The sequence below is a fragment of the Caretta caretta genome, chromosome 2, assembly GCF_965140235.1.
Source record: "Caretta caretta isolate rCarCar2 chromosome 2, rCarCar1.hap1, whole genome shotgun sequence".
Taxonomy (NCBI): domain Eukaryota; kingdom Metazoa; phylum Chordata; order Testudines; family Cheloniidae; genus Caretta; species Caretta caretta.
Window position 1 is genome coordinate 36,832,942 of NC_134207.1, and position 13,501 is coordinate 36,846,442.

Sequence of the window (13,501 nt, forward strand, 5' to 3'; positions counted from 1 at the left end):
AGTTCTTAGACTAATTCACTGCCACCAGTAGTTAATAAAATGAAACTTCAGGATGCTGCACCTAAGATTCGCAAAACAACTTAACTCCAGATCATGTATTCTGCCTCTGTCCACCTAACAGGGATAATAAAATATTCTACGTTCTGCAACAAAAATACCACATCATCATACATATAGAATGACTAACATTTGATATGAATATCAGCATGCTTTAGATCAGTGGTTCTCAACCAGGGGTACGTAGAGATGTTCCAGGAGATACAGCAACCCATCTAGATATTTGCATGGTTTTACTACAGGCTACATAAAAAGCACTAGTGAACTCAGTACAAACTAATATTTCATATAGACTATGATTTGTCTATACTGTTCTATATACTATATCAGCAGTTCTCAAACTGTGGGCAAGTTCATTTTAATGGGGTCGCCAGCGCCAGGACAGACCCACTGGTGGCCAGGACAGAGAGCCCATGCCCTGTGACATGGGGCTGAAGCCAAAGCCCAAGTAAAACTTGGCATAAGCAAGACAAATCAGACTCCTGAAAGGGGTACAGCAGTCTGGAAGGGTTGAGAACAACTGCTTTAGATACTCATCTGTGTCCACTGTGTGAAGAGTGTGCAGAGTAAAGGTGCACATCAAACCTGTTTCTGGACAGCATCTGTTTTAGAACCATATGGGGGATGGAGACAACATAGTGCTTTTCTCAATCAGTATACAGAGGATGAATGAAGCAGATGGAGTTTTGGCTCATACTGTGATGCCAGATGTGAGAGGGTGTATCTATATCGTATATGATGAGCAACCAGTGGGATAAACTAATTATTCTTAGCGTGTTATACTGCTGTCCATCACTGCAGTAGGTGAGCCCCTTCCACACAAAATCAGCAGCAACAGAGAAGTACACAGTGGATGTCACACAGTCTCTAGAACTAGAGGTGTTTTTGTCTGATACTTACAAAAAACACTTATCTGGACCGCTACATATAAAACTCCTTATAAATACAGCCAAAATGCAGACCAAAATGACTACTGCAGCAGCCTAAATAAAGAAAGTGGCCAATCAACTTTTTACAGAAATTTAATTTCAATGATAATTTGTTACTATATAAATGTTCATAGGCTACATATATTTTGCCAGTCAGATTACAGTTTAAAATTCCTCCCTTCCTCTCTTTTACAAAAGAAAAATGCATTACTGTGAAAGATATCAAACTGACAGCTCTGCAGACTAATATAGAATAAACAGTAGCAGTGCAAGCAACTCCCAACCACCCTACTGATATGCCTCCACCATGACCTGAAGGGACTACTCCAAGAGAGGGAGAGGGTAATTTCACTGTCCATGCCCATTCAGAACTTGATCTTTTTACTAAGTCTGCTCAGGAGGGTACAAATTAGCACGAATCATATCATCAGATTTTACCCTTTACTGTATTATACAACTTGCACTGAGGTTAATAAAAAGTCTGTCTAGTTATGCTGGTATAAACCCCTAACAGACATGCTTAAATCAGTTCAAGTCACACTTAAAGTAGATATGTTTATTACACTGAACAGAATTACACACATCTATATTAGGGGTTCGCATAGACTAACTAGACAAATATTCAGTTATACCAGAGCAAGTTGTTCAGTATATGAAGATCTACCCCACTAGGAACTATACAAAGAGCACCAACTTATTTCAAACAGATCACAGAACAGTTTTTGGCAAATAATGACACTGCGCTCTAATGGAGTTACACTGGACATAGGTCATGCCAGAATGTGTATGTAGTGTTGTCGTAGCCATGCTGGTCCCATGATATTAGTGACAAGGTGGGTCAGGTAAAATCTTTTATTGGACCAACTTCTGTTGGTGAGAGACAAACGGAATTTGGTTTTTTGTCACTACCACTCAGACCTGAATTCACACCTGCATCGTAGACGTGGAAGGCTCAAATCCTATTCAGACTGGTACAAGCTGAACAGTATACTTTAACAAATATGACAAAGAAATACTTTACTGGGCAAAAATGCATGATTCTAATATTATAAACAATGGAGGTAGCACTAAAGATTACAATGAGTGAAATATTTGCCAATACTGAAATGCTGATTTGCATATTATCTCAAAATTTTCAAAATAAATTTTCAATTATGTTTTCCTTTTAGAAAGTTCTGAATTTTTAGAAGTTTATTTTTAATTTTGGAAAAATACTGTTTTGTATCTTAATCAGTCTTGAGATAACTGGTGAAGCTAGCACAAAAATCTTACCACGCCCAGTTTTTCAGAAGCATTAGCTTTCCACAGACGAATGTTCATCTCATCTGAGCCACACAGAATGTACTTGTTGTCAGAGGTCCACTTGACAGTGATGACATGCTGCATTCGCTTTGTATGATATACCTCTCTAAAAGAAGCCGAAAGAATCATTAGAAAATGTGTTATAGTTACCTTCCTAATCATTGCTGCCTTTCACCTATCAGAATGGTCTCTCTTCAAAGTCTGAATATTTGTTCTACAATAACCATAACTGATTAAAATGGTTTTGTTTACAGGGGAATAGTTTCCAAACTGATACATGGAAAGTTCTCCAATTAAATTCTGCCTAAAATATACTGACAAAAAATTAGCTAGATAATACTTTAAAAAAAACAAAAAACAACCTCTCATCTTTTCCATGGCATCTAACTAGCAGAAGAATTGCTCTCCTTAGATTACCAAAGTCAATCATACAGACATACACTATCTACAAATCCTAGACATCTATTTCTTTATACTAACAAATATTGTGAGTGAAATTTATAATGTCCTGAGTAAGCATTACAGATATGGGAATTGTAGAGCTAAACTTAGTCTGTCTGGCACCAATACTGTGAATGAGTGAGAAGATGTTTGAAACCTAAGAGCATCAATATGAATTTGGAGATGTGTCAGTTACTGTTCACTGCAATTTTCCTCCTTTACCCCCAGAAAAATAGCCTCCTCCGTCAGTCAATGAGGAATTTGCAAGCCATATGAGAAAACAGCTTAAAATAAAAATGCTTCAGCACACACTGGGGAGTGACCATTGTTGACAAGCAGGTGAAGGATTTAGAACAGTAATGTTGCTTTTAAACCAATAACTAATAATTTCTGCAGATAGACAATACATCAACCTTTTGTTCAACAATGCTAGCAATATTTGAAAAATAAATTTGCACTGACCTTCAGAAATGCTTCATTCGTGTGTTCAACAAACTGAATTTTTCAGTTAAATTATGAGTGAATGCTTCTAAATGTTATATTTAAATCACTATTTAAAACAAACTCCTATTTGGATTTCATTCAATATTTACCACGCAAACAAGTGGATCAATAACATTCACGTAAAGCAATAACTTGGTGTCAGCTACATAAATAAACAAAAATTTACTACGTCTTATATATTTACCAATGTTCTAAAGTTTAGAACATTTTTAGTGTAATCAAACTTCATGTTTTAAACTTTAATTTTTGTATTATTTAAATCGATATTCGATTACTAAACCAGACAGAAAATAGTTTTAACAGATAATTAGCACATATAGTGCCTTTTACACAAACATGAGGGGGTGGGGTGTATCTAGTGACCTCAGTGGACTTTAGATCAAGCCCAAAATACATTACAGTGGTGGACAAGTATCATTACTGCTATTTTAGAGTTGGCAAAATACAGGCTTATGTACACTTGAAAATTAATTCAGATTAAGTTAGGGTATGATTTAAAAGCACAAAAACTATTCCTGGCCAATTCCATTTCTGCGCACACTTATTCCAAAGGAAAAGTGCCTTTTTTTGCTGTTTAGCTTAATCCACTGGGCTAAGCTAAATAAAACCAAGGCACACTTATTATGGAATAAGAGGACACATGGAGCTAGTCCTGAATAACTCCATATATAGATAAACCCTAAGGCACACACAAGTTAAGTGATTTTATCTGGTTACATAGGAAAGCAATTGCAGAGCCAAGAATATGCCTAGGTCTTTTGTCTTATTGCAGCATCCAATACACTGGATCAGGCTGCCTCCATTAAAGTCCAAACTACTGGTCTTGTAAAACAGGTCAAGAATTATAGAGAGTTTTGTTAGTATCATCTGTCAGGGGCTACAACCTCACCTGGTGTAAACAGACATAGCTCCATAAACTTCAAAAGAAATACACCAATTTACATCAGCTTAGAATCCGGCCATAAATTCTGCCTTTTCATATCTGTGTACAATGGGAGTTGTGTGTACCTTTGAGGGTATGTGCCTTCAAGGCTGAACTTTGGAATACCAATGAGAGTGTTTACAGCTTCCTCATAACACGTAAGGTCTTCCACAAAGACTCCCCTCCCCACTTAGGGTATGTCTACACTATAAGTGAAAGTGTGATGGGTAGACAATCTACTGTTAATTTTAATTTAGCTAGCAAAGGTAATAACTATAGTGTAGATATGGTGGCACAGGCTTCAGCGTAGGCTAGCAACCAGAGTATGTACACAGGTTCCCTGGCGGGCTTGTACTAGGCATCTAGCTGTGCTGAAGCCCGTACTACCACATCTACCCTGTCACAGTTACCCATGCTCGCTAAATTAAAACCAGCACGGGTATGCCTGCTCATGCTACAAACACACCTTCACTTGCATTATAGACATACCCAAAAAGGCACGTTCCCTCCATACCCCAAAGAGGAATAATCAGGTCTGTGTCTTCCCTACAGTTTCAAGTTTCAAATTTAAGCTTTCCTTAAAAACAAAGAGAACGAGTTCCTAACCCACCTGACTGCGAATAAAGTCTTCTGAATTAACTGTGACAAGATTGTGGTCCTGGTTTAAAGATGTACTTAAGTCAAGTCGTTCAGTTCTCAGAGCTACTAGTGCACCAGGGACAAGCACCCCCCCCCCCCCAAATACATTTGGATACACAAGTGGATACCATCAGCTCAGACTTCTTTTTGGCAAGCTTCCTGGTAGTTTGCACTTACGCTTTCCCTCTTCCCCCCTTCAGCGCTACACAGTTCTACCTCTTTTCCCCTTCTATGGATCAAAAATATTTACAAAAAACAATTAAAATAGTTATCTGATCGACATAAGAGGAACAGCTACCACTTTGCTTAGCAATACAAAAATAAAAAATAGTCAAGGAACTACAGTGGGTATCTGCAACACAATTCCAGGATTGAAGGAAAACTAAAAGTTTTGTAGATCAATTATTAAGGACTCAGGAAAAAAAAGTTGGCCTTTAATAAGACAAAGGGGCATATGAACAGTTTGGAGAGGACACTAAGGAAGCTGTCAATAATAAAATGGACTCCACACAATCAGCCGGTCTGATTAATATGCATTCTAACATCCTAGAGGAAATAATTAATAAACTTAAACCACTGGCAACTATTTTTGAGAAAAGGCATCTTTTAAGAAAAAGAGCAAGTCTTGCAAATGCTATTTGGCAAGTCTTCCAGTGAAATAAAGCAGCAAGAATAAAAAACTGGAAGAACCTACAACAGCAGAGAATAATGGAACCAGACACAACAAACAGTACAGGTTTATGGAGAACAAATAATGCCAGACAAATCTGATCATTTTCTTTGATTTTGATCAAATTGAAAAAATAATGAAGGGAGTGCACAGTCGATGAAATCTAAACTTTAGTGTAGTACTTAATATGCTTATGAAATCTTACATGAAAAAAATAATTCAAACTGTGGTGGATATAAACATTGTCACATGGATAAAACCCGGTTAGAGAAACATGAACAAAAAGATAATAAGTGAAAATTAATTAGATCAGCGAAGTGTCCAGAATGTTTCCACAGGAATCTTTTACATCCTGTTGTATGTAATCATTCAAAAGGAGGAGAAAAAACAGCCCATAAAAAGACAAATGCTACAAAACTGTAGGTGTTGTACACATCAGTGGTGACAGAGATATACAAAGGGACCTACACAGATCAGAAATAAAGGCAGGAAATAAAATGAGATAAAATGGACAAATGCAAACTAATACATCTAGGAATAATAATTCAGAACTAATATTCAATCTAAGACATATTTGGAAAGCAATAGTGTCAAGAGAGGTCTGAGGTGACAGCAGAAATCAAAGGTGTGTTTGTAACAAGATATATTGCTTGACAGGGAAGTAACATTCGGCTGCCTTCCCAAAGGACATCACATCATGAAACAAGGAGTGTATCTATCCCCTGTTCTATATGAAATGGTCAATGTTTCACTTAGATTACTACTTCTGTCCTTGGCACCTTAGTACCAGAAATATCAGTAAGAGGAGAAAAAAAAATGATTTAACAGGCTAGAGAAATTTCAATCCTGGATTCCACTTATAATTTTAACTCAAAACTAGAACACAAAATTCACTGCTCATTAAATAGGAGTTTTACTCTAATATATTTAATAAAAATTTAGACAGTGATTTAGTATTTACATTTATTCATGTGATGAGACCCTATAGGCATGCAATGGGAATCTATTGATTATATAGGTTAATGAGAGAGCTAAGTATTTGGGGGGGGGTGTGGGGGGGAAGGAGACCTAAGAGATAGATTTGGGGAAAGGAAAAAAAAATCACTGACCTGCTGTGACCTTTGTCTACAGGAAAAATGCGAATAGATTTATCAAAGCTGGCAGACACAAATTCTTTCCCAGTGGGGGAGTAATCCACATCAAGAACTGCAGACACATGATCAATGTGAACCATTACAGGTGACTCAAGAAAACGCATATCAAATGTATATAAGCTGTAAAAGAAATTTGCTAATTAAAAGAAGGCACCATGCTTTAAATACCATCTCATATAAACACTTATGTGAAAAAGATTCATGCTTTTCATATACCAATTTCCAAATGAACTGAATTATCAAACGCATGTTATATCACCATACATTTCTTTGAAGTACGTGATTATATGCACCCATAAAGCTCAGCTTTTAGATCCTAGGACCTAAAACTGTTTATTTCAAGTCAGACAACCGCTAATAAAGCATGAAAAGAATCGTAGGACTTGAAAAAAGGTACAGAACACATACTAGCTGGTAAGTTTAGCTGTATTGCTAGAGTTAGGATTCCTTCCCTGTTCGTACAGGAAAAGTGGGTCTCCTTTACTCTACTTCTCCCTCAGCCTGTTTTTGGTTCTCTGGCTCAACCTGCTTCATAAGCTACCCCATCTTCCTCCTTCATTCCTCCCACCTCCAGCCTCAAAATGTACCATCTACAACTGCTGAGTTTTTCTCAGATTCCATTTGGCACACCCTTTGCCCTGCCTGTCACCCTCTCTTCTCCGCTACACTGCCCTCATTAAAGTCAGGTCTACACTATAAACTTACATCAGTATAACTAAGTCAGGGGTGTAAAAATCCAAACCCCTGAGCCACGGAGTTAATCCAACCTAACTCCTGGTGTGGACAGGGCTATGTCGATAGGAGGGCTTCTCCCATCAACATAGTTACTGCCTCTTGCAGAGGTGGATTAACTGCGCCAAAAGGAGAAGCTTTCCCGTTGGTGTAGTAGCATCTTCACTGAAGGCAGGCCAGCCAACTCCAGAGGTTTTCCCAGTAGGAGCTTACAGAGAAATCCTTGCCTGCTTGGAGAATGGGGAAGGGACCCAATCTCCTTCAGAATGCAGGACCTCCTTCTCCCACTCGCACCTGCTACTCCGTTTAATTAACTAATGCTTGTACAATGTGTTGAAGATATACAACAGTACACAAGTATTGTTACTTTTTTTTAAACTATTTTTTTTAAACACAAATTAGAGGAATTAATAGTGGTTGCCAACTTCATAAAGTTTTGATCACTTCAGTGGTGCTACAAGCTATGAGTTGTACTAAACTGCTTAGGAGGCTTTACTTTTCCCATCACGCAAATAAGGAATAAACAGAGCATCCAGTGTATTCCCCTTTTCAACGACATAGCCAGTTACCAGTTCTTTGGAAGAGTATCCTCAAGAAGAGTCACTATATTAACGTATTATAGAAGAAAGCGGTGATCTCTGTTTTTGGACCACTGGCTCCTTGGAAAGAAAGGTATGAAGTGTATCCTGAGTGCTTCTGGGTTTAAACACCATTAGAGAGAGAGAAGGCTTTTTTCCAACATTAGGTTGACTGTTCAAGTGGCCAATGCCATCTCCCCCAAAAAAGTGCTTTAGGAGACAGGAAGAGCTAGCAAAGGTTAAGTACTAAAACCTTTTGTGGGAAAAAAAAAATCAAGAGGCTTTTTATTTTTTTTTAAAAGAAATGTTCATGCCAAAATAGCTGATTAGCACACTATGCCAGGATTCATGATAGCTGGCAAGTAAATAAGCACTTTCATTGCTCTTGTGGCTGGATCAATGGTGTTTAATTTCCAAGTGCCATTGTAGGTTACACTTACATCAATTCACTTTTTCTTATTGTGAGCTAAAATGGTGACCAAAGAGCTGTCATCTTATATTCCCATTTCCTCCTCCTACAGAAATAGTTACTCTGATTTTGCTGATTATGCATAACTTTCAGTGCAGATAAGTGACACAGGCATATCAAGGACAGATAGACCTTGTAACTATATGAACAGCAGATTTAGTTTGAGAAAACTAGTTGGGAGTACAACAGTAGCTGGTGGGTACATAGTACTACAGCCCTCCTTAGTAGCACTATCTTTGGTCTTGCAAAGGTAGGTCATGAGGTCTTTCAAACACTCTAATTGACTTTAAGGCCAAAGAAGGACTGCTTCACTAGGCCCTTAGAGAACAAAATGGTGGCTAATTTTTAGTAAAAGACAATGTATTAATTCCAGCTATTGATTCATGTAGAAAGAGTGGTCTGCTACTTAATACAAGTTTTATATCCAACAAACCTAGGATTTTCTAATTAGTCATTTACTTAAGTGACTCAAATATAAAATGTGAAGTGATTTTATAAAAATACCTTAGAATAAGGATGAATAAATAAGATTTAGGTAAGTAAACTAACAGGGATCACCAAAAAGCGATAGCATGCTTACTTGTGGTCCTCATTTGCTGAAGTGAAAATAAAAGCTTCCATGGGGTTCCAACAGAGCGTATTTGTCCTCATGTCCAAGATAACCTGAGAAAAAATACATATAACTACATTGTTATAAGTAATAAATAGTGGCCATTCTCCACATACACACACCAAATCTCCCAACACCTCCGGGAAGCAGGTAAACAACTCCATTCTACAGATGTAGAAACTGAGGCAGAAGGGTGAAGTGACATACCCAAGGCCACAGAGCATTTCAGTGGCAGTGCAAGGATTAGGACTCAGGACTTCCTGTCCCAAATTATGAGGTCTTTCCTTCAGATTATGCTGCAATTAAGTTCTCTGTGGAGACATGTCATGTAACAAGGGCTTTATGCCATGCCATGCTGCCCTTTACCCAGGGAATACCATTCCTGAGCTGGTACACCAAGCTACTTTTACATCTCCCCTGAAGGTCCATTTCTTCCATAACACCAACAGGAACCTTTCAAATCTACTTATCTATTTGATATATTTATTTTTTTTAAAGATATCTTTGATGGATGATGCAATGAATTAGTCTTTGCTAAGTAACCACATTTAAAATTAATACTGCCCCTGTCCTGTCTGCAACTATGCCCCACCCCAGCTGTTATCTTCTTACTATGTCAGAAATTATTGTTTATTAATTCCTCAGGCGAAGATGATATCTGGTCTGCTTTGAGAAGTGCCTAGCAGTTTTTGGGTGGGTGTAGTTAGTATAATACCACAGATATACTAAGGGCTTGTCTACACTACTGCGCAGGGTAAATCTAAGATACGCAACTTCAGCTATGTGAATAGCGTAGCTGAAGTCAACATACTTAGATCTACTTACCGTGGTGTCTTCACTGCAGTATATCAACAGCAGACGCTCTCCCATTGACTCCACTTGCACTCCCTTGTTCTGCTGGCGTATCGAAGTCGACAGGAGAGTGCTCAGCGGTTGATTTATCACGTCTGTTCTAGACGCGATAAATTGACCTCCTGCTGGATTGATCACTGCCCACCGATCCGGCGGGTAGTGTAGACAAGCCCTAAGTAAAAATGGGACCTGTACCACTGGCAGTAAGTTGCTTCATGAGTCAGGAATTTTGCATCCTGAACTTGTGAAAACCAGACGGCCACAGAAAAAAACAGCTTCATCTTAAAGTAGTCGAGATGGAGCTGACAACTACCCTAGTAAGACAACCCACACATTTTGCTAATAGTCGATTAGATGAAAGGTATTAGGAAGCCATATGTTCTATTCTCCCACCCTGAAGAGGAGTCCTGTAATTGTAATGACAGCTGGGGAATTGTTGGGGGAGGAGAAAAAAAAATCATCTGTCATCTGACAGCTGGGGAATTGTTGGGGGAGGAGAAAAAAAAATCATCTGTCATGATATTCTATGAATCTATGAATCTATTAACAGAGTAGCTCTGGTCTCTCCTGAGGCGTGGAGGAGCTTCGAACTACCATATCAAGAGAGTTATTTGCACACAGTGATTCTTCCTGCCACATATTAGATGGATAACGACACAGAAGTTATTAATAAGTGAGCAATTCAAACAGACTGTCGTCAACTCTAATCCTAGCCAAAGTTTTGTATTTAATCTTTATTCTACTCAACTCTCTCTCTCAGCTTATTATACGTGGATGAAAATTTCATTTTAAACTAGTTAACAGTAAGTGAACACTGCACGGCTTACACCAAAGCCACAAAAATAAATTTATAGCCAAGTTTTATTACATATATGATCAATATTCTAAATTTAAATTTTGGCAAAAATTAACTATTTGGTATTATAGGTTTCAGAGTAGCAGCCGTGTTAGTCTGTATCCGCAAAAAGAAAAAGGAGGACTTGTGGCACCTTAGAGACTAACCAATTTATCTGAGCATAAGCTTTCGTGAGCTACAGCTCACTTCGTCGGATGCATTCAGTGGAAAATACGGTGGGGAGATTTATATACATAGAGAACATGAAACAATGGGTGTTACCATACACACTGTAACGAGAGTGATCAGGTAAGGTGAGCTATTACCAGCAGGGGAGGGGGGGGAACCTTTTGTAGTGATAATCAAGGTTGGCCATTTCCAGCAGTTGACAAGAACGTCTGAGGAACAGCAGGGGGCGGGGCGGGGGAATAAACATGGGGAAATAGTTTTACTTTGTGTAATGACCCATCCACTCCCAGTCTCTATTCAAGCCTAAGTTAACTGTATCCAGTTTACAAATTAATTCCAATTCAGCAGTCTCTAGTTGGAGTCTGTTTTTGAAGTTTTTTTGTTGAAGAATTGCCACTTTTAGGTCTGTAATCGAGTGACCAAAGAGACTGAAGTGTTCTCCGACTGGTTTTTGAACGTTATAATTCTTGACGTCTGATTTGTGTCCATTTATTCTTTTACGTAGAGACTGTCCAGTTTGGCCAATGTACATGGCAGAGGGGCATTGCTGGCACATGATGGCATCTATCACATTGGTAGATGTGCAGGTGAACGAGCCTCTGATAGTGTGGCTGATGTGATCAGGCCCTACGATGGTGTCCCCTGAATAGATATGTGGACACAGTTGGCAACGGGCTTTGTTGCAAGGATAGGGTGCTGGGTTAGTGGTTCTGTTGTGGGGTGTGTGGATGATGGTGAGTATTTGCTTCAGTTTGGGGGGCTGTCTGTAAGCAAAGACTGGCCTGTCTCCCAAGATCTGGGAGAGTGATGGGTTGTCCTTCAGGATAGGTTGTAGATCCTTGATGATGCATTGGAGAGGTTTTAGTTGGGGGCTGAAGGTGATGGCTAGTGGCGTTCTGTTATTATCTTTGTTGGGCCTGTTCTGTAGTAGGTGACTTCTAAGTACTCTTCTGGCTCTGTCAATTTGTTTCTTCACATCAGCAGGTGGGTATTGTAGTTGTAAGAATGCTTGATAGAGATCTTGTAGGCGTTTCTCTCCGTCTAAGAGGTTGGAGCAAATGCGGTTGTATCGTAGAGCTTGGCTGTAGACAATGGATTGCGTGGTGTGGTCTAGATGAAAGCTGGAGGCATGTAGGTAGGCATAGCGGTCAGTAGGTTTCCAGTATAGGGTGGTGTTGATGTGACCATCACTTATTAGCACCGTAGTGTCCAGGAAGTGGATCTCTTGTGTGGACTGGTCCAGGCTGAGGTTGTTGGTGGGAAGGAAATTGTTGAAATCATGGTGGAATTCCTCAAGGGCTTCTTTTCCATGGGTCCAGATGATGAAGATGTCATCAATGTAGTGAAAGTAGAGTAGGGGCATTAGGGGAGAAGAGCTGAGGAAGCGTTGTTCTAAGTCAGCCATAAAAATGTTGGCATACTGTGGGGCCATTCGGGTACCCATGGCAGTGCCACTGATTTGAAGGTATACATTGTCCCCAATGTGAAATAGTTATGGGTGAGGACAAAGTCACAAAGTTCAGCCACCAGGTTTGCCGTGACATTATCGGGGATACTGTTCCTGATGGCTTGTAGTCCACTTTTGTGTGGAATGTTGGTGTAGAGGGCTTCTACATCCATCATGGCATTTTTAGGGAGATCACCGATGGATTGTAGTTTCCTCAGGAAGTCAGTGGTGTCTCGAATATAGCTGAGAGTGCTGGTAACGTAGGGCCTGAGGAGGGAGTCCACATAGCCAGACAATCCTGCTGTCAGGGTGCCAATGCCTGAGATGATGGGGCATCCAGGATTTCCAGGTTTATGGATCTTGAGTAGCAGATAGAATACCCCTGGTCGGGGTTCCAAGGGTGTGTCTGTGCGGATTTGTTCTTGTGCTTTTTCAGGGAGTTTCTTGACCAAATGCTGTAGTTTCTTTTGGTAACCCAAAGTAAAACTATTTCCCCATGTTTATTCCCCCCCCCCCCCCCCCCCCGCTGTTCCTCAGATGTTCTTGTCAACTGCTGGAAATGGCCCATCTTGATTATCACTACAAAAGGTCCCCCTGCTGGTAATAGCTCACCTTACCTGATCACTCTCATTACAGTGTGTATGGTAACACCCATTGTTTCATGTTCTCTATGTATATAAATCTCCCCACTGTATTTTCCACTGAATGCATCCGATGAAGTGAGCTGTAGCTCACCAAAGCTTATGCTCAAATAAATTTGTTAGTCTCTAAGGTGCCACAAGTCCTCCTTTTCTTTTATTTGGTATTACTGGTGAATCAGAAGTGGCTAAGTATTTGTTGGTTTTGATTTGGGTCTTAGTATGGGTAGCTTCCGCTCAGAAGGAGCCAGTTTTGGTCAAAGTCTATGCCTTCACCTCTTGTTTCATAATAGCTCTTTTCCAACGGAATGATGTCTACTATATCTTGAGTCCACTGTTTCACACATGGACTCATTCTACATTTTTCAAGTAAAAACACCAACTGAACCAATAATGTTACCATACATATCTAATATTATGCCTGACAGCAGTTGCAGAATTCAGCCTGGGGCTTGAAGAGATTTGAATTACTGTGGGTGTGATTTTTTACACAGCCACTACAGAAACTTTTAAATTTCTAACAGAGACCACTT

At 39.4% G+C, this 13,501-nt stretch overlaps 1 protein-coding gene across 2 annotated transcripts in view; it reads right to left on the minus strand.

The window, feature by feature from the left end:
• Positions 1-13,501, minus strand: part of DCAF13 (DDB1 and CUL4 associated factor 13) — a 43,951-nt gene that overhangs the window by 13,482 nt on the left and 16,968 nt on the right. For both annotated transcript variants that reach the window (XM_048841453.2, XM_048841454.2), the window contains exons 7-9: positions 8,978-9,060; positions 6,574-6,738; positions 2,259-2,394 (exon numbers count right to left, since the gene is read on the minus strand). In XM_048841453.2, coding sequence (XP_048697410.1) covers positions 2,259-2,394; positions 6,574-6,738; positions 8,978-9,060 — 384 coding nt within the window. The remainder of the gene's footprint in view (positions 1-2,258; positions 2,395-6,573; positions 6,739-8,977; positions 9,061-13,501) is intronic.